At 38.4% G+C, this 22500-nt stretch overlaps 1 protein-coding gene across 1 annotated transcript in view; it reads right to left on the bottom strand.

Annotated features, from left to right (window-relative positions):
* Nucleotides 1-22500, bottom strand: part of LOC135113101 (putative neural-cadherin 2) — a 248894-nt gene that overhangs the window by 166026 nt on the left and 60368 nt on the right. The window contains exon 2 of the mRNA XM_064028140.1: nt 534-708. Coding sequence (XP_063884210.1) covers nt 534-582 — 49 coding nt within the window. The 5' untranslated portion in view covers nt 583-708. The remainder of the gene's footprint in view (nt 1-533; nt 709-22500) is intronic.

Genomic DNA, 22500 nt, shown 5'->3' with positions numbered 1-22500 from the left:
AAAAGTCATAAAAAATCCTTTAGCCAAACACACACACACACACACACACACACACACACACACACACACACACACACACACACACACACACAGACCTTCCACAATAAAAACAACACAAAATATTTTCACTCGTTAGCTGAAACAAAAACAAAAAAATCTGAACCTAAAAATCTGAATAAAAAAGAATAATAATAAAAAAAAACATCCAACAAACTAAATAAAACAATGAAAAAGCCATGGGAGGAATCGTGTGTGTGTGTGTGTGTGTGTGTGTGTGTGTGTGTGTGTGTGTGTGTGTGTGTGTGTGTGTGTGTGTGTGTGTGTGTGTGTGTGTGTGTGTGTGTGTGTGTGTGTGTGTGTAAACATTTTTTTCATTTTCTTCACTTTATTCTCGAGGGAAAGACGAGTTGAACGGTTTTTTTTTTTCTCCATCTTCTTTCCCTTTTTTTTTCCCTCGGGCCAGTCCCCTTGACATGTGGAGAAGGGAAAATGAATAAATGAATAAAGGAAAAAAAAATAATGAATGTACTCACCCATCCATGTGCTGTTGGTGATAATCTGAAGAATCTTGGCTGGATCCATCTCTCTCTCTCTCTCTCTCTCTCTCTCTCTCTCTCTCTCTCTCTCTCTCTCTCTCTCTCTCTCTCTCTCTCTCTCTCTCTCTCTCTCTCTCTCTCTCTCAGGCCGCGGATCCCCTCACGACGTCAACTGCAAGGGGAAAAAATAAGAAGCTGAAGACGACAGTTGATATTGAGAGGAAAACGTCATGCCTCCTCCAGGGAAACGAGGGGAAAACACACAATTTTGGGAGAAAACATGGAAATATTGACCTTCAGGAAAATGGTGATACGTTATGTGAATATGGCGTAGGCTGGAACGTAAAAGGGAAAAAAACATGGGATGGAGAATTAAAGGTGTAGGGAAAATACGTGGGAAATATGGGTAGTTAGGAAAATGTAAGGGAAAATACAGGAAAATATTGAGATTAGTTTAGTTTAGTGATCTTTTTTTTTTTAGCATGGCAAGAAAATACAGGGAAATGAACATGGGGAATTATAGTTTGGGAAAATATAGGAAAATAGAGGAAAATTTTAACCTCAAGGAAAATGTTTAGTGATTTTTTTTTTAAACATGGCACAAGAGAAATGTAGAGAAAAGCACATGGGGGAACAATGGAGTTTAGGAAAATATAGGGAAATAAAGGAAAAATATTGACTTTTTACAAAATTGATGAGGAAATCACGAAAAATTCTTGGAAACCACAGGAAAATATTGAACGTAAGAAAGTGAAAATACTGAAATACTGAAAGTGAAAATACTGAAAAATACTGAAGAAAGAAATAATAGAAACAAGATAAAAAAAAATAAATAAAATAAGAAAACAAATACTTCTGCGAAAAAAAATAAATAAAAAATCTGGTAAATTCTGAAACACACTGAAATGAAAAGTTAAAACGCAGAAATCTGAGAAGCAAACAAATATTATGACATTTTCCAAGGAAGTGGCGTCATCATCATAGTCAGTCACCACTTCTCCGGAAATCTTCTGGAAAAACACTTAATTATGCAAGGAAAACACAGACAAAATGCTGAAAGTCAAGGAGGGGAAAAATATACAGGATCTGAGAGGAAAAACGGTGAAATGCACATTTTTTCCACCTCTTGTTGAATTGTCCTCATCATCATCATCATCATTACCATCATCATCATCATCATCATCATCATCATCATCATCATCAAGAAATCTGCAGCTAAACAAGAAGGGTTAAATGTTTGAATTTAAAAGGGTTAATATGATTGATAGGTGAATGTTTTTTTTTTCCTTTTTTCTTGGAAGACAATGAGAGGGAAAAATGGAAAAAGTAAAGAAAAATGTTGGAAATGATAAGTAAAAGTAACGATATAAATAGTTGGTGAAATATAGTATAAATGTAACAAATAAAGATGAAAAATGGGAGGAAAAATAATAATAAAAAAAAATGCAGGGGAAACTTAAGGGAAAGGAAATCACAATGCACTTAGAGAAAAAAAATCATTAAAAAAAAAAAAACTCCTTAACAAGTAAAATAAATACAACTTCATAGCAAGCAGTAAAAAAATAAATAAATAAATAAATAAAATATATAATCAAGTAAAAACAAAAAGAAAGGAAAGAATGTGAGATACCTATGAGAAAAAAAAACTCCCCATATCCACAATTCAGTTAGACAAAATAACAACAGTAAAATAAAAAAAAGACATTTCACAATCAACAAAAAAAGTAAATAAATAAATAAACAAAAAGAGAAAAGATAAAATGAAAAAAAGAATTTTGAGCAAACTACAGAAAATATTTTAAAACTTGCTCAGGTAATAAAAAAAAATAGAAAAACAAGCAAAAAAAATACTGAAAACTTAATAAAAACAAAAATGGGAATGAAAAGTTAAAAAGAAAAAGACTGTAGAGAAAAAAAAGTAATCAGGCAAATGTCGAAATAATATATCATAATGAAGCAAAAGAAAAATAATAAATACAAATAAATAAATAAATAAATAACAAGCAAAAAGGAAACATTAATAAACACGAATAAAAAATAAATAAATAGACAAATGTTACTGAATTAGAATTGGAAAAAGAAAAATTAACAACTCAGTATTAATTCATCAGAAATCTCACATTCAAAAAAAGACTGAAAAAGGCAAAAATAAAATAAAAAAGATTAACCCTTTTAATTTTATTTGACACATCTTCCTTTAATTGCTATCCTCGCTAAGTCTTTTTTTTTTCCTATTCTTTTTTTTTTACTTTTTTTTTTTTTAATTCTCTTTGTTGTAGATGCTCACAAATATTACATGATTTTTAGCGGCGTGAGTAACTGTTGGATATCGCAGAGAGTGAGTGAGAGTGAAAGAGTGAGAATAATGCATCAGGTGAGGAACATTTTGTAAGTTAGGAAGTTAGGAAGAGTTTAACGCCGAGATAATTTTCAGTGGCATTAATTTTGAGGGCCATTTAATTACATTGCCATTAATAACGCGGGAGAAAAATGCAACACATACTTACGCACTTTAGACTTTTTAACTTTTATTTTTTGCCCCCTGCTTTTTTTTTTTTTTTTTTTTTTGGTATGCAGTGAAATGTTATGAGGCGGAAGAAATGAGGTAAAATTGTACTCGAGTTCTGTATGTATGTATGAGAGAGAGAGAGAGAGAGAGAGAGAGAGAGAGAGAGAGAGAGAGAGAGAGAGAGAGAGAGAGAGAGAGAGAGAGAGAGAGAGAGAGAGAGAGAGAGAGAGAGAGAGAGAGACTGTGTGTGTAATCTGGAAAAGTAATAAATCAAATGCTTGATAATAATATGCAGCATTTCTATATTACGAAAATGTTTAAGAAGACAAATACTAGATTACACAATTATTATTACTATTATTATTATTATTACGATTATTATTGTGGCTATTATTATTATTATTATTATTATTATTATTATTATTATTATTATTATTATTATTATTATTATTATTAGAAGACGAAAAATTTAAGGGATAAAGAAAGTAATGAAAATTCTGAACAAGAGTTATGAATGATTAATACACACACACACACACACACACACACACACACACACACACACACACACACACACACACACACACACACACACACACACACACACACAGGTCTCAGGGTTTCAATGTGCGTCATCTCGTCCCGGAAGGATTTAAAGAGCGAGCCACGAGTCACAATTTCCCGAGCCAAATTCAAGGAAATACTTACGAGACCCCTGGAGAAGAAAACGGGAGGAGGTGTGGAATTACTGTATTTTTTTTGTATTTTTCTTCTTATTGTTATTATTATTATTATTACTGTTGATGGTACTACTGTTGTTGTTGTTGTTGTTGTTGTTGTTGGTGGTGGTGGTGGTGTTGTAGTTGTATTAGTAGTAGTAGTAGTAGTAGTAGTAGTAGTAGTAGTAGTAGTAGTAGTAGTAGTAGTAGTCTACCAACAAACCATTTTTCTTAATTTTATTGGGTAAAGGATTCTACCTGAATATCTGTGAGAGGAGGAGGAGGAGGAGGAGGAGGAGGAGGAGGAGGAGGAGGAGGAGGAGGAGGAGGAGGAGGAGGAGGAGGAAGGAAGGAAAGGACTACTGTGACGGCTACTAATACTACCACTAGTACTACTCCTCTGCCCCCCCACCACCACCACCACCACCTCATATTCTTACAAAATACAGCCTCAATAATTATTTCGTTTCCTCTCTTTCATCTTCCGTCGGTTTCCCGCGACAAAAATCATTAAAAATTAATTGGATGACGTAATTAGTTTAGTCGGTAAGTGCCTTCATTAGTACAGACATCTGCGTTTATTGTTATTGTTATCATTGTTGTTATTATCATTATTATTATTGTTGTTGTTGTTGTGTGTGTGTGTGTGTGTGTGTGTGTGTGTGTGTGTGTGTGTGTGTGTGTGTGTGTGTGTGTGTGTGTGTGTGTGTGTGTGTGTGTGTGTGTGTGTGTGTGTGTGTGTGTGTGTGTGAGAGAGAGAGAGAGAGAGAGAGAGAGAGAGAGAGAGAGAGAGAGAGAGAGAGAGAGAGAGAGAGAGAGAGAGAGAGAGAGAGAGAGAGAGAGAGAGAGAGAGACTACATGAAAATATAAAACTGGAAAAAGAACATAAATAATAAAAGAACCAAATTAATCAAATAGGAGAAAATAAAGAAAAAAATAAATAAAAAGGAACAAAATTAAATTAACTTGAGGAAAGTCTCTCTCTCTCTCTCTCTCTCTCTCTCTCTCTCTCTCTCTCTCTCTCTCTCTCTCTCTCTCTGGGCGCAGCATTACGTTCCTCATTCCCTCTAATTAGCCACAAATACCACCACGATCAATGAAAAAAAGAAAAAAAACACAAGATCAAAGAAAACGGAGGCAGTACAGATGAATGAAAATGGGAAAACGTGTCCAAACCAGATAACAACCTGCTTTTAGTCTCCCCAATCTGATAATAATGACAAGCCCTCCCGGTCACCTTTCACCACTGGAGAGTCATGTCAATGTATATTAATGATTTGTGACCTGGAGGCGCGGGTTCCATCCCTCCCATTATCATAAGGTCAGTGTTTTTGCAATGGTTAGTTAGGGTCGTACTTCGAGGGGCTTAGGGTACCAAGATGTGTTCTCGACTAACTCTGAAGCGGCTAATTCTACAATATATTCAAGATTTCAATAGCTAAAATTAAATGGAAAGCTATATATACTAGCATCTTGTAAATTCAAGCTAATAAGTCTAATATATAAGTAATCTAATATATTCTAATCTATAATATACTTTTGAATGGAATAGTGACGCTAACTTTAAATTCTGCCTTTCCTTACTTTACACGAAGGGGGAAAGAAAATATGGTAGGTGCGTCCACGAATATCTTAAGTGGATCAATGTTTCTCCAAGGGTCGTCTTCCCTGGAATACCTGGAAGCCTTACAGAACCTGGATACTTTCTCGACTGCCTCAAGGACATCAATGTGTTTCCAAGGGTCACACTGCCTGGAATCCCTCGAAAGCCTTAACATCAAAGACAGAAGAATCAAATAGAAAATTCTACTACTTATATATACAACTAACTAATCTAAATCCAATGGTAGTTAAAATTAAGTAAAACAAATTAAATCTTTAAAATAAAAAAATATACTCCTAAGTCTAATATAATCAAAACTCAGTTAAAATTGTTCGTCTCCATATTTCGCATCAAGAAGGAAGGAACTGCAAGAAGCATTGACGACCAACTCAAGGGGATCAATGTTCCTCCTACTGGAAAAAAAAAGGAAAAAATAAAATAAAATTCTGCTAAAACTCTGGCTGCCTGCTTCTGTATTCTCCCCTTCCTATGACTTGAACTCTTTTTATCCCTTTGACCTGCCACTTGGTACAACTCTCCCTCGTTACAAATCACTCTCAGGCATTCTTCCTTGTTCTACAGCCACATGCAATCGTTCAGCAGGGAAAAAATTGCAAGATCTGTTCTTTCCATCGCTAACTTTCTTGTAGATGCTCATAAAGACTTGCATTGCTTTTGGTGCTGCTAATTGTTTCTTGTCACACTGAAAGGGTTAACATGAGAGTTTCAAGACAATGATCCTAAAATTTTTAATAATCCACTTGGCTCTTTTCTCTTGCAGACTGGCACCTTAGTTGTTTTTTTTTTACTTATTAATATTTTTCTTGTCTTTTCCCAGTTCCCTTCTTACATAAAAATAAAAATTCTCAACAACTCAAGTGAATCAATATTTCTTCAAGACTCATCCTGCCAAGACCACTTCGAGACACTTAACGTGGAAAAATGAGTAAGACAATATCTAGCAACTTTTATCGCACTAGGATCTTTATTATTGCAAGGGATGATCCAGCTGGAGGTACTCTGAGGGCCTTAAGGTGAAAAGATGTGCTCACGGGTAAGCACTTCAAGGAGATCAATGTTGTTCCAAGGGTTATCTGGCCAGAGTTACTTTGACGGCCTTAAATTAGGAAGATGAGGCTCTGAAGTGAAATGAAAGTGGGGCACGAGCGGCCAGGTGGTAATGAGACAGGTGAAGGGATGAAAGGTAAGTGGGATGAGTGTGAGAGTGGAGGTAATGAGGGAAGGTGAGAGTGCAGGTGAGAGAAGATTCGAGGAACGGAGAGAGAGAGAGAGAGAGAGAGAGAGAGAGAGAGAGAGAGAGAGAGAGAGAGAGAGAGAGAGAGAGAGAGAGAGAGAGAGAGAGAGAGAGAGAGAGAGAGAGAGAGAGAGAGAGGACATATCCATCTCAAACAAAACCTATATTTGCAATCCAATCTTCTTTTCATGTTCTCTGACCTCCTCCTCCTCCTCCTCCTCCTCCTCCTCCTCCTCCTCCTCCTCCTCCTCCTCCTCCTCCTCCTCTTCTTCCTCCTCCTCATTCTTCTCCATTATTCCTCTTTCCCCACCTTAAAATCTTCCTCCTTTTCCTCTTTTCATCTCTTATTTCATCACAATTCTCCTCCTCCTCCTCCTCTTCCTCTTCAAAACTCTCATATCGCTTCCTCTTTTTCTTATTCTCTATCCTGTTTTTCCTTCCCAAATGTTTTTTCTTTCCCTATCTCTTCTTTCCTCATTGTGTGTGTGTGTGTGTGTGTGTGTGTGTGTGTGTGTGTGTGTGTGTGTGTGTGTGTGTGTGTGTGTGTGTGTGTGTGACTTTCTTTTTCATCCTTTCCTTACATTTTTCCTTCTTCCACCCACGTTCTTTATCATGCCTCTCTCTCTCTCTCTCTCTCTCTCTCTCTCTCTCTCTCTCTCTCTCTCTCTCTCTCTCTCTCTCTCTCTCGCAATCAGGTCGTGGTTATGGAAATGTTGGCATCTGGAGATAATTTTAGAGAGAGAGAGAGAGAGAGAGAGAGAGAGAGAGAGAGAGAGAGAGAGAGAGAGAGAGAGAGAGAGAGAGAGAGAGAGAGAGAGAGAGAGAGAGAGAGAGACTTAAAACATGATCGGTAAAAGCAAAGGGACTCAAGAATAATAATCAAAGGAAAGGAAAGGAAAGGAAAGGAAAGGAAAGGAAAGGAAAGGAAAGGAAAAGAAAAGGAAAAGAAAGGAAAAGAAAGTAGAAAGAAGAGAATGAGGAAGAGGGCGACACGAGAAAATAAATGGGAAGAACATGATGACAAAGAGAAAGATGGAATTATGAAACGAGAGAGAGAGAGAGAGAGAGAGAGAGAGAGAGAGAGAGAGAGAGAGAGAGAGAGAGAGAGAGAGAGAGAGAGAGAGAGAGAGAGAGAGAGAGAGAGAGAGAGAGTACGATAAGCAATATGTTTTCCTTTTCTTCATTGCATCAAGTCTCATCACTCAACACTCTCTCTCTCTCTCTCTCTCTCTCTCTCTCTCTCTCTCTCTCTCTCTCTCTCTCTCTCTCTCTCTCTCATAAAATAGTTTTAAGTCGCGTGTGTTTGTGATTTTTAAGAATGAGAGAGAGAGAGAGAGAGAGAGAGAGAGAGAGAGAGAGAGAGAGAGAGAGAGAGAGAGAGAGAGAGAGAGAGAGAGAGAGAGAGAGAGAGAGAGAGAGAGAGAGAGCATATATATCCAATCCATATCAAATCAAAATATTGCGTATTGCTTTTCTTCCTTCCTTTCTTTCTTTCTCACTTTCTTTCCTTCCTTCTTTCTTTCTTTCTTTCCTTTTGTTCCTTCTTTTCCTTATCTTATCGTTATTTTCTCTTCCTTTCTTCTTAAACTCTTTATTTCTTCTTTCCCCTGTTATCATATCGTACTCATTCTCCTCCTCCTCCTCCTCCTCCTCTTCCTCCTCCTCCTCCTCCTCCTCCTCCTCCTCCTCCTCCTCCTCCTCCTCCTCCTAAGATATTGCCTCTACCTCCTTCCTCTCCTCTCACTTTTCCCTCATGGTGAGATGTGTGTCTTTCTTGTATCTTTCTTTATTGTGCTCTCTCTCTCTCTCTCTCTCTCTCTCTCTCTCTCTCTCTCTCTCTCTCTCTCTCTCTCTCTCTCTCTCTCTCTCTCTCTCTCTCTCTCTCTCTCTCTCTCTCTCTCTCTCTCTCTCTCTCTCTCTCTATCTATCTATCTATCTCTGTTATCTTCACAACCTTCTCTTTCTCCTCCTCCTCCTCCTCCTCCTCCTCCTCCTCCTCCTTCTTTTTCACCTCCTTCTTCTCTTCTTCTTCCTCTTTCTCTTCCTCTTCCTTCTTCCATCTTCTTCCTCTTCCGTCTTTGCTTCCGTCACGCTGTAGTTACCTTCCTTTCTTAGATGCTCTCTCTCTCTCTCTCTCTCTCTCTCTCTCTCTCTCTCTCTCTCTCTCTCTCTCTCTCTCTCTCTCTCTCTCTCTCTGTCATTCTCTCTCTAACTTTGCTATTTCCTCTTTCATCTCCGGACTAATGTGACCTCTCTCTCTCTCTCTCTCTCTCTCTCTCTCTCTCTCTCTCTCTCTCTCTCTCTCTCTCTCTCTCTCTCTCTCTCTCTCTCCCTATAATTTTCTGTCATCGTCTTAAGCCTTCCTGGTCTAGTCTCCTCCTCTTCCTCCTCCTTCTGGTCCTCATCCTCCTCCTCCTCCTCCTCCTCCTCCTCCTTCAGGTATTAGCAGAGTCAACATTTGTACACCTGTCTCGTGATTAATCTTAAGGACAGGTGTGTGAAATTTGGCCTGTTTTACCTTAATTGCTTTTTGGTGTGTGTGTGTGTGTGTGTGTGTGTGTGTGTGTGTGTGTGTGTGTTAGTCATTTTCCCCGTTTCCTTTTTTGGTGTCGTTTTTCTTTAATTTATTCTTTATTTTCTTTGTTTTTTTTCATTTCATTAACTATATTCTCATTTTTCCGTATCATATTTCTTATTTACTGGTGTTTTTTTTTTATTTCTCTTATTTTCGTCTCAATTTTCTGTTCGTAGTTCTCTCTCTCTCTCTCTCTCTCTCTCTCTCTCTCTCTCTCTCTCTCTCTCTCTCTCTCTCTCTCTCTCTCTCTCTCTCTCTCTCTCTCTTCTTGTTTTTTCTAATTTCCTTTTTCGTTCGGTGTCAACTTTTTTTTATCTTTTCCGATTCTCATCTTTCTTTTCCTTCATCTATACTCAACCCCTCCTCCTCCTCCTCCTCCTCCTCCTCCTCCTCCTCCTCCTGCCTTCACACTTTTTTCGATTCTCTCCTCCACTTCATTTGTTTTCTTGCCCCTCCTTCGTGTATTACTTTACGTTTTTTATAAACTTCTACTTTTCTTCTTTTTATTTTCCTCCTCCTCCTCCTCCTCCTCCTCCTCCTCCTCCTCCTCCTCCTCAGCTTTGTTGTTGTTGATGTTGTTCATGTTGATGTTTCCTCTTTCATCTTTTTTTCTTACTTTATTATTCTCTTTTTCCTTTCTTACTTTTAACTCTTTCTCTATCCTCCTGCTCCTCCTCCTCCTCCTCCTCCTCCTCCTCCTCCTCCTCCTCTTCTTCCTCCTCCTCCTCTTACTCCTCCTCTATTTCCTCTTCATTTTCTTCTTTGTAACTTTTGTTCTATAATCTTTTATCTTCTCCTCCTCCTCCTCCTCCTCCTCTTCCTCCCGTTTGGTTCTCTTTATGTGAATATTTTTGTGAAAGTGTGAGACAAATATGTAAAAGTAAAGAAAGAGAAAAAAAAAAGAGACAAGAAGGAAAACGTGGAAAGCAAAATTATATCACTGAATCTTATGTGCACGAAACACACACACACACACACACACACACACACACACACACACACACACACACACACACACACACACACACACACAAAATATAAAAATGTGAAAAAAAAGGTAATGTATGAAATATGTAGGGAATTTCTCTCTCTCTCTCTCTCTCTCTCTCTCTCTCTCTCTCTCTCTCTCTCTCTCTCTCTCTCTCTCAATGAAATCATACACACAAAATCAATTTACATATATCAAAGAAAGCAGCCTAAAACTCTCTCTCTCTCTCTCTCTCTCTCTCTCTCTCTCTCTCTCTCTCTCTCTCTCTCTCTCTCTCTCTGTTAGTCTAAAATCGTACATTGAAAATCTATTTACATATATAACGAAATAATATAAACTCTCTCTCTCTCTCTCTCTCTCTCTCTCTCTCTCTCTCTCTCTCTCTCTCTCTCTCTCTCTCTCTCTCTCTATTTCCATATCTCGTACGCCTTATCGGAAGCATTTTAAAAGGTCAGCATATTTCAATTCCACTTACAATAGGATCAAGGAGGGAGGGAGGGAGGGAGGGAGGGAGGGAGGAAGGAAGGAAGGAAGAAAAAAAAGGAAGTAAGAGAAGGGAATTTGAAATATAAATGAAGAAATAAGTGGATACTGTGTGTGTGTGTGTGTGTGTGTGTGTGTGTGTGTGTGTGTGTGTGTGTGTGTGTGTGTGTGTGTGTGTGTGTGTGTGTGTGTGTGTGTGTGTGTGTGTCGGATGGTTAGAAATACAGGCAAACATAAATTAGACAGACTGATTGATTGACTGATAAACATACAGCCAAACAGACAGAGACAAAAGAGAGACAGACACAGACACACAGACAGACAGACAGACAAACAGACTTACAGATAAACACACAAGAAAACAGAGAAAGACAGACAAACGGGCAAACAATGAAACAGGCAGACAGACAGACAAATATAAGCAAACAAATAGACAGACAGACAGACAGACAGACAGACAGACAGACAGACAGACAGACAGACAGAATAATGGAAAGCTGAAATAAGAAAAGGAAATACGAGAAGACATCAAGAAATGGAAGAAGGAAAGAGAATGCAGGAGGGAGCCAGCAGAAAAAGGGGAGAGAGAGAGAGAGAGAGAGAGAGAGAGAGAGAGAGAGAGAGAGAGAGAGAGAGAGAGAGAGAGAGAGAGAGAGAGAGAGAGAGAGAGAGAGAGAGAGAGAGAAGCTGTTGGATTAACTTTCTTAATTCGTGTTTACTTAATTGTTTGTTTTTTCACAGAGGGGAAAAATTATTAATCGAATTAGGGGAAGAGGAGGAGGAGGAGGAGGAGGAGGAGGAGGAGGAGGAGGAGGAGGAGGAGGAGGAGGAGGAGGAGGAGGAGGAGGAGGAGGAGGAGGAGGAGGAGGAGGAGGAGAAGGAGGAGGAGGAGGAGGAGGAGGAGGAGGAGGAGGAGAAGGAGGAGGAGGAGGAGGAAGTGTAGGAGGTGAAATAAAGATGAAAAAAAATTCCTAAAAGATAAATAAAAATGAATAAGGGAAAGAGGAAAGCAATATATAAAAGTCAAAAGGGGGAACAAGACATGAGGCAGAAAAAATGAATATGGAGAAGAAAGAGGATGAGGAAAGCATGAGAAACAGCAGCACTAAGAATAAGAGAAAGAGAAGTAAGAGGAATGAGAGGCGAGGAGAAACATTAAAAGAAAGAAAGGAGATGAAAATAAGAGGTGGAGACAAAATGAATAAGAGAGGAGAGGGGGAAAAGAAGAAAAAAACTCAAGAAGGTAACAAGAGAAAAAAATGTGAAAGGAATAAATCAGGGAAGGAGAGAAAAATAAGAAAGTAAAAAAAGAAAGAGAATAAGACGGATGGAGAAAATGAATGCAAGAAGAGGAAAAATAAAAAAAAAATCAAGAGGAAAACAAGAGGAATATGTGAAAGTGATAATCAGATAAATAGGGAGAAATAAAAGGAGAAAAAAAAGAGCAAGGGAAGAAAAGTAAGAACAACAAGAGGAGTAAGAGGAAGAAGAAGAGCAAGAGGAGGTTGAGACGCCATTTAGATGCAATCGAGTGAAGGCGAGACTGTGTTGTGTTGTGTGGCCATTCTCTCTCTCTCTCTCTCTCTCTCTCTCTCTCTCTCTCTCTCTCTCTCTCTCTCTCTCTCTCTCTCTCTCTCTGTATGTATGTATGTATGCATGTATGTGTGTGTATATTACCTCTGTCTTGCGGCCAAATTCGAACGTGTGTGTGTGTGTGTGTGTGTGTGTGTGTGTGTGTGTGTGTGTGTGTGTGTGTGTGTGTGTGTGTGTGTGTGTGTGTGTGTGTGTGTGTGTGTGTGTGTGTGTGTGTGTGTGTGTGTTAGCAAGTCTGCAAATGCAATTCCGTTGTGTTAAACATTTGTGTGTGTGTGTGTGTGTGTGTGTGTGTGTGTGTGTGTGTGTGTGTGTGTGTGTGTGTGTGTGTGTGTGTGTGTGTGTGTGTGTGTGTGCGTGCGCCTTATCTCCATGCACCTGGAGTCGCGCCTCGCTAAGCCTTGCTGATCCCACGTTCCAGGTAATGTAATTTTTGCACCTGGTAACTTGTACATCTGGCGTGCCTTAGATAGCAGAGGAGGAGGAGGAGGAGGAGGAGGAGGAGGAGGAGGAGGAGGAGGAGGAGGAGGAGGAGGAGGAGGAGTAGAGAAATTACACACCATTTATATCGTCTCCTTCCATTTCTATTCGTATTGAAGCTGAAAACGGGGGGGGGGGAGAGAGAGAGAGAGAGAGAGAGAGAGAGAGAGAGAGAGAGAGAGAGAGAGAGAGAGAGAGAGAGAGAGAGAGAGAGAGAGAGAGAGAGAATTTTAGTGTTAATTCTCATGTGTCAGTGTTGCCTTAGCAGAGACATATTAGTAGTTAATTCACCCGTATCTCTCTCTCTCTCTCTCTCTCTCTCTCTCTCTCTCTCTCTCTCTCTCTCTCTCTCTCTCTCTCTCTCTCTCTCTCTCTCTCTCTAATGGACACTGGTTTATAATTAAGTTCGATACTTTGTTAATTATGGTGACTGACCAACCAACCAACCAACACACACACAACACACATACACACACACATTGTATGTATATAATGTCAGAAGTAATTATATCCGCAATAATAATAATAATAATAATAATAATAATAATAATAATAATAATAATAATAATAATAATAATAATAATAATAATAATAATAATAAACAAACAATTACATAATAAAAAGAGATAGAAAAAAAGAAGCACAATAAAGAGGAAAAAGACGAAAAAACCACATCCACCACCACCACCACCACCACCACCACCACTCAGTCCCGTACAGACACCTTTCACCATCACCTCATCTACTAAACATGAGGCTGCATAAGTGAGCCTTTCTTACGTATTATTTTTGCTTCGTTAAAAACTTGAGCTCGCCCTGCAGCATAATGTAAGCTGGGCGGCGGAATATTTCACAACGAGGGAGTTTACAAGCATGAAGTGAATTTTAACTTCAACAAGATACACAGGTGAAGTTATAGACACACCGTTAATTAATCTCACAAGCCACAGGTGGGTAGGCTGAATTAAACACACTTACAGGTGCCTTATGAGTTAATTAATATACGTACAAATGGATCAGTGAGGAGAAGTGGTGTAAGGTAATGGTGGAATACTGATCAGGTAACACAGGTGAATGTAGAGAAGTAAGGCTACCCTACATAGTTTAATATATGGATACAGGTGCACCTTAATTGATCATATGTAGGTAATAGGGATACTAGAGGTTCAGGCATGTTAAAAAGAAGGGATAAGGAAGGAGGGATGGAAGGAGGATGCTGGAAATGGAGCTACACGGGAGAAGGAAGAGAGGAAGACCAAAGCAGAGATTTATGGATGCAGTAAAAGAAGACATGCAAGCGGTGGGTGTGACAGAGGAAGGCGCAGAAGAAAACGATGATCCTCCGTGGCGATCCCAAGTGGAAGCAGCCGAGAGGAGAAGAGCAAGGTAACAGATATATAGGTGAGGTAAAGCAGGTGATATAATAGAGGTAACTTAAAAGACATATAGGTAAATGAACATCGGTAAATATACAAATGCATATTGACTGAATACACACAGGTAGCAGGTATATAGGTAAGGTAACGCAGGTGAATATAGACAGGTAACATAAAAAGTCATATAGGTAAGAATAAAACAGATAAATAAAGACAGGGAGGATAAAAGTTATATAGATAAGAAAACACAGGAAAATATATGTACAGGTGCACCTCAGATTAACATATCGAGGTAACACAGGTGCATATCTCTCCTTGGTAAACAGAGGTAGGATACAAAGGAATACAGGTAAATTTATAGGTACAGAAGCACCTTAATTAAATCCATATTGTAAGGTAACAGGTGTGTAGACAACATAGCACAGGTGAATATAAGATAAAGGTGTCTTAAAGGCGAGAATATGGTTGAGACCTACACAGGTAACACAGGTGATTGTACAGGTTAGATAACGAAGATGAATATATAAAGGCAAGGCAGCAGAGTCCAGCCAGTAAGAGAAAGACGCTTGGGTTACACGTCTCTCCCCTGCACGAGTTGGTCTGTCATGAATACTTTAGTTAGTCTGGCAGGGACCTAAGACTTTGGTGTTGTCTGGCATTCCCTCCAATCTCTCCAAAAATCACATGGGACACTAAGAAAGTGTCCTTATATGCTCTTTTTTTCAGTACAAGTCTTTTTTCTCTTTCTTTCTCTAATTACTTACTGTGGGTTAGTAAAATGTGTCTAGCAAGGATCTGAAAGTTTGTCGGTGAAGGATATCTCTTGTAATTTTCTTCAGTCACGTGGGAAGCTAAATAACTTGTGATATTAACCGTTTCTAACTCATCTGTTATGGTTTCCTCAGACAATAGTTATTTCTTTCTGTAAAACTTTTGGTTACGTTAGGTACACATGGGCTTAGTGTAGGTAAATGATGGCATGTTTAGGTAACAGTAGGTGTAGTGCATTTAAATTAGGATAAGTTAGGTTAGTTAAATGTAAGTGACGGTAATGCTGTGTCATTATAAGAGTAGGTAAGGTAAGAGTACGAAGTGAAATCAGTGTAATATGGTCATTCTTCGTAAATCGTTCCAAACCAACTCGTTAAGCAATCAGAGTAATCATATCAGTATTTTGTTCTTTTTCATAGTGGTTTCTTTTTATTGTGGTCAACATAGTGTACTGCAGCCTGTGTTGTAAAGACATAAGTTTATTTTGTTGGAAATCCATTGTTATCTCTTCAAAAACCACGTGGGAAGCTGTGCAAGTAATGGGATTAATAACTTTGGGTTTTCACAACGTATATTTTTTTATTTTATTTTTTTTTATTTAGTTTGCTTCATCGAAATACGAGTATACGTTGCACTAATCTAACAGTTTGGTGTTTTTGGAAATTCCTTGCATTTGTTAAAACACACACACACACACACACACACACACACACACACACACACACACACACACACACACACACACACACACACACACACACACACACAGACACACACACGGTGGAAGTAATGAATTTAATAATTTATGCTTTTTTTCATATTTTTCATTATTTTAGTTAGTTTGGCAGTGAAATATGTGTTGCAGGAAGGTAACACTTTACTGTTTTGGGAATCTCTTGCAATCTTTTAGAACACAACATGGAAAACTAAATGAAATAACGATACCAATAACTTACACTTTTTTCATTACACTTACTACTTTTACCTAGTTCATTTAGTTCAGTCAAGTGGAATTCGTGCTGCAAGAACTCAGATAGTTTTAGGTTTCTGTAAACTGACTAAATCCTGCTCGAAAACCACACGAGAAACGGGAATTCTTACCTTTTGCTTCTGTAAATTGACTGAAACTCTGTCCCAAAACCCAAACGTACACTAACCAAATAATGAGAGCAATAAACTGGATGTCAGGGTTGGAGCAGCGTGGTGGCCAGCAGGTAATTTTCAGTAAGTCAACCAAGGCACCGAGGGAGTCAAAAGTGAGGCAATATTTAGACAGCACAGTGAATGGTGGAGGGCAGGTGGGTTTCAAAGGGCATGTTTTATATAAGCAGGTCGCGCCATCACCTCCAGGTAGACGCACGCTAATTAATTAAATCACTTGAAGCTCCGTTACTGATATAGAGTACGTTTATTTATTCAGGTAAATGTATACTTGAGGTTTGTTTTTAGTGTGTGTGTGTGTGTGTGTGTGTGTGTGTGTGTGTGTGTGTGTGTGTGTGTGTGTGTGTGTGTGTGTGTGTGTGTGTGTGTGTGTGTGTGTGTGTGTGTGTGTGTGGTGAGAAGGATTTTGTGCCCGTCTCTCTCTCTCTCTCTCTCTCTCTCTCTCTCTCTCTCTCTCTCTCTCTCTCTCTCTCTCTCTCTCTCTCTCTCTCCACGAAAATGACTACAGAAAAACTGTTTGAAGAAGAACAACAACAACAACACAAACAACAACAATTAAGAAGGAAAGAACACGAGAAAATCTTATGACTTCCCAACACACACACACACACACACACACACACACACACACACACACACACACACACACACACACACACACACACACACACACACACACCCGTCCCACAGCCTTGTATGCAAATGGTGGTGAGTGCGGCGCGAGCCATTCACTGCCATGCCAAGAATGTTCATTAATACTACTTTACACTTGGTGGCTGGGCATTCTTCACCTTTATGACATTATTATACCCGGCTTACCTCCCCCCATCCCCCCTCTCTCTCTCTCTCTCTCTCTCTCTCTCTCTCTCTCTCTCTTGCGTCGCTCCATGTGCTGTTTTTTTTCTGTAATTCTTTTTTTTTTTTTTTTTTTAATCTCTCCTTTTTCGTGTTTTCGTTTTTTTGTGGTATTTTTTATTGCTTCCTTTTCGCTTTTTCTTTTTTTCGTATTCTTTATTCTTTTCCCTTCTCATGTTCTCTTTTTTTTCTGCTTTGCTCTCTCTCTCTCTCTCTCTCTCTCTCTCTCTCTCTCTCTCTCTCTCTCTCTCTCTCTCTCTCTCTCTACGCCTTGACGCAGCGCAAGAGAGGCAGGAGTGAAAGGACACCAGCGGGAATCGAGTGAAGCACCACAGCGAACCACTGAACTCGCTGAATGAAACACCAACGAACCGGCGACGCTCGAACACGTTAATGAATCAGTTCAAGTTTGTATTTCCACGACCCAGTGAACTTCGGCGCGCGTTGCCGTTTAATTACGTATAAATTACTCTATTACTACTACTACTACTACTACTACTTCTACTACTACTACTACTACTGTTACTATTGGTCCTTTTCTGTCTGTCTATCTATTTATATATGATTTTATATCTATCTCGCTGTATATGTATGTATTCTGTATGTATGTATCTATTTATTTATCTACCTCCTTATTTATCTATTTATTTATTCTTTTCAGACTGGTATGCAATAAATAATAGTGTAGTAGTAGCAGTAGTAGTAGTAGTAGTAGTAGTAGTAGTAGTAGTAGTAGTAGTAGTAGTAGTAGTAGTAGTAGTAGTAGTAACTTGAGTTATTAAATTCCTACTGCTGCTATATATACTACTACTACTACTACTACTACTACTACTACTATCATTACCACTACCATCACCACCACTACCACTATATACTTGGTCCACTATTCCCGCCTGCAACACCTGACAACAAAGGTAATTACCCACGAGAGTTTCAACAGGTTCATTGCTTTTAGATGTACACTCCATAACAAATGTGACAAAAGGAGGGAAGAATAAAAACAAAGTATGATAAAGTGCATTCATATTACTACACGACTCTCTCTCTCTCTCTCTCTCTCTCTCTCTCTCTCTCTCTCTCTCTCTCTCTCTCTCTGTCTCTCTCTTTCATTTAGCTTCAAAGGGAAGAACGCCCGCCGCCAGTGACCCTTTCAATAATACAAGTTTGGCACGTGTCCGGGACGTGTTCGCGTCCTAGATGGCAATAGCACGGCGGAGAGAGAGAGAGAGAGAGAGAGAGAGAGAGAGAGAGAGAGAGAGAGAGAGAGAGAGAGAGAGAGAGAGAGAGAGAGAGAGAGAGAGAGAGAGAGAGAGAGAGAGAGAGAGAGAGAGAGAGAGAGAGAGAGAGAGAGAGAGAGAGAGAGAGAGAGAGAGAGAGAGAGAGAGAGAGAGAGAGAGAGAGAGAGAGAGCTGAAAATGACACGCAAAAAAAAAAAATAATGGGGAAAAATAATGGCGTCAAACTATTACTAATTACAGTCTTAAAGAGGACGAATCTCTCTCTCTCTCTCTCTCTCTCTCTCTCTCTCTCTCTCTCTCTCTCTCTCTCTCTCTCTCTCTCAAAGCTCAGTAATCTGGTGGTAATGGCAGCTTATTCAATCATTTTTTTCCTTCTTTCTCTTTCTCTCTTTTTTTCCTTTTTCTCTTTCTCTCTTTTTTTTTTCCAAGGTCTTAACACGGATATATTTCTACTCCATTTTTCTAATACTTCCTCTTTTTTTCTTTTCTTTAATTCTTTTATTGTCTGAATGAGTCTTTTACACCTTCTTTTTTGTGTATCTTGCTTTTATTATTTGTTTTCTATGTCGTTAATATTTTCATTCCATTCTTTTTCTCCTATTTATTATTTTATTTACTATTTTTATTTATGAATTATGTTTTTATCCTGGCATTTTTATCTCTTCTTGTTTTTTTTTTCCTTTTATCCTTTGTTACCTTTTTATTTATTTATTTTTTTTGCTTCTTTTTGAGTGACAAGGCAGTAAAGTTGTATTATTCACATCTCTTTCTTTCTCTCCTCTCTTCCTTTCTTTTCATGTTTAATTACCGTATAAATAGAAGTAAAAAATATATATAATACTTCAAGATCAAAGAAATAAGACCGAGTGTGTGTGTGTGTGTGTGTGTGTGTGTGTGTGTGTGTGTGTGTGTGTGTGTGTGTGTGTGTGTGTGTGTGTGTGTGTGTTCGAAATTTCCCCTCTTTGTGCGTATAGCTTCAAGGGGTGGAGAGAGAGAGAGAGAGAGAGAGAGAGAGAGAGAGAGAGAGAGAGAGAGAGAGAGAGAGAGAGAGAGAGAGAGAGAGAGAGAGAGAGAGAGAGAGAGAGAGAGAGAGGTGTACTTTTGCAGAGGGATTGGTAGGGGAAAGTTGAAAAGAAGCAGAGCGGAGGAAGGACAGAAAAGAGGAGGAGGAGGAGGAGGAGGAGGAGGAGGAGGAGGAGGAGGAGGAGGAGGAGGAGGAGGGTAATATCTGATAGAGGAAATACGAGTCAACATTTATGTATATTTGTCCATGTGTGTGTGTGTGTGTGTGTGTGTGTGTGTGTGTGTGTGTGTGTGTGTGTGTGTGTGTGTGTGTGTGTGTGTGTGTGTGTGTGTGTGTGTGTGTGTGTGTGTGTGTGTGATTAAATACATAAAAAAAGAAAAAAAAACAGCAGGTCGACTTTGCAAACAAACAAACAATAAATAACGAAGTAAATTGGGTGCGTGGACAAATAACCACTTAATATATGAACAACATCAAACTTTACAAAAAAAAAAACAAACCACAACACAAAACATATGAACGTAAATAAACAAATAAACAGACTGGAAATGTAACCATCGAGAAACAACAACAACAACAACAACAACAACAACAACAACAACAACAACAACAACAATAATAATAATAATAATAATAATAATAATAATAATAATAATAATAATAATAATGATACAATCAGCAAGTAATACCGTAATGAACACAAGCATTGCAGACTTTTAACATTTGAAGAAATATATATAAAATAGTGATTTATTTTCACATTTTTCTTTAATTTCTTACTTCTCTAATCATTAACTTTTCCCTTCTTCCCTCATTTTTTGCTTTTCTCTCCTTTCTTTCACTGTTCCTTCATCAGTTTCTCTCTCCTTTCTTGCCTTCCTTCCTTACTTCACTTCCCCCTTTCTTCCGTCATTAGTTTCTCTCCTTCCCTTGTTCCCTCCTTCCCTTCTTAACTCCTTCCTTCTTCCTTCCTTCCCTGCTTCTCTCTTTGCTCTCTTGCCTTCTTTCCTTCCCGCCCTTCCTTCAATAAGATTCCTAGCTCCATTTTTAAAGAGCCCCCGTCAGTCTGAACCTGCCTCCCTTTGTACCTTTCCTTAAAATGGCGTTTCTTAAAATATTCTCCCCCGTGGCAAGAGCTTAGTGATTAAATTCTACCTGTTAATTATGAGAACGTCATTAATATTATCTTTATAGTTTCGTCTTTTATATTTCGTCATTCTTCTTTACTTTTATCATCTCATTTTTCGTATATTTTCCGTCTTTATACTTCAATATTAAGTGTATTTTAATATTTGTACCTAATTTTTCATCTATATAATTCCCCTTTACACACACACACATATATATATATATATATATATATATATATATATATATATATATATATATATATATATATATATATATATATATATATATATATATATATTTACCTTTATTCTCCATTTTGATTTTTGTCTTTATATTTCAGAACTTAAATTTCATCATTGAATTCTATACTGAGTTTAACTTTTGCATTTGTCTTCAAATTCTCACCTTAAAATTTTCATCTTTATTTCCTAAAGTAAATTTTTCATCTTGGATTTTCATTTACATTTTAACTTTCAAATACCCATCTAAATATTTATCTTTCAATTTCATTTTTACATTTCTATCTACAAACTTTCATCTTTATTTTCTGGTTTAAATTTTCACCTTGTATTTTCATTTACATTTCTACTTTAAAAAAAAAAATCCATCTTAACATTTCACTTTCAATTCTACCTTTACAAAAACAACCTTCAAAACCTCACCTTTAATCCAAGTCATCTGAAATTTCCACCTTTACACTCTTGCTTCCAAAATCTCACTCTCTAAAAATTCCATACGTTTTTTTTAACTCCAAACGTTATTTAATTCTACCTTGGCATATCAATCTTCAAAATTTCACCTTTACACGTCACTTCCGATTCCCACGTTAACATTTCCCCCCTTATTCTCACCTTTACCTTCCCACCTGTTCCTTTATCGCCAGCATTCGCTATCTCCTCGAATTACGAAAGGGAAGAGGAGAAGGACGAATAAAAGGTGATAATTATTGTGATCTCTTTTTAACTGCAGCGAATAAAGATGTGAAAGGAAGTAATAATAAGAGGAAAAAAATAAAAAGAGAGGAAAGGAGATGATAATTATCGTGTGTTATTTTGTTCCTCTTTCATTTGTTTCCCATTACGCGCGAAAGGGGAAGCAGGAGGAAGGGTTGATAATTCATTGCGGTTTATCTCTCTTACCTCCTTTGTTTGTGTTACATTTTCTTACTTAATCTGTTTGTTTTTAGTCTCTCTCTCTCTCTCTCTCTCTCTCTCTCTCTCTCTCTCTCTCTCTCTCTCTCTCTCTCTCTCTCTCTCTTACCCTGCGTCCCCTCTCCCTCCGCTCTCTCTCCCCTCGGACAAATACTCAAAAGAAAACGGAGAAAAAACAAAAAGGAAAAAATTAGCCGGGTTTCCCCTTGGGTTTGCTGGTCATGGAAAGAAAACGGAACTTGGTTAGTCAACTGAAGATCTTTTATGTCGTTTGAAATCTAATGGTTAGCAGTATTACTCTTTTATTTCCTTTACTGAACCTCTCTCTCTCTCTCTCTCTCTCTCTCTCTCTCTCTCTCTCTCTCTCTCTCTCTCTCTCTCTCTCTATTTTCGTCTGCTATTTTTCGTATCATTCTACCATGTATCTTTTTTTTTACTTATTTTGTGTATACTCTCTCTCTCTCTCTCTCTCTCTCTCTCTCTCTCTCTCTCTCTCTCTCTCTCTCTCTCTCTCTCTCTATTTTCGTCTGCTATTTTTCGTATCATTCTACCATGTATCTTTTTTTACTTATTTTGTGTATACTCTCTCTCTCTCTCTCTCTCTCTCTCTCTCTCTCTCTCTCTCTCTCTCTCTCTCTCTCTCTGTGTGTGTGTGTGTGTGTGTGTGTGTGTGTGTGTGTGTGTGTGTGTGTGTGTGTGTGTGTGTGTGTGTGTGTGTGTGTGTGTGTGTGTGTGTGACCCCAGTGGACCTAAGATCAACAGAGGAGCACCGACCCCTGCTTACTAAAGGCGGCGAGGCAGGGAAAAAATTGCAAGGGGTAAGGAAAGCTGATTTGATTTTCATTTTTTGTTGTTAGTAAAGGTTAGTAAGTGGTGGTGGTGGTGGTGGTGGTGGTGGTGGTGGTGGTGGTGGTGGTGGTGGTGGTTGTAGTAATGGGAATAAAAAGCTTTCCATTTGATATAAAGTAGTAAATCCCATGAACTCCATATTTTTTTCCTCCTCCTCCTCCTCCTCCTCCTCCTCCTCCTCCTCCTCCTCCTCCTCCTCCTCC

This window comes from Scylla paramamosain, chromosome 25, assembly GCF_035594125.1.
Source record: "Scylla paramamosain isolate STU-SP2022 chromosome 25, ASM3559412v1, whole genome shotgun sequence".
NCBI classification, from domain to species: domain Eukaryota; kingdom Metazoa; phylum Arthropoda; class Malacostraca; order Decapoda; family Portunidae; genus Scylla; species Scylla paramamosain.
This window is presented reverse-complemented; position numbering and strand designations above follow the sequence as displayed.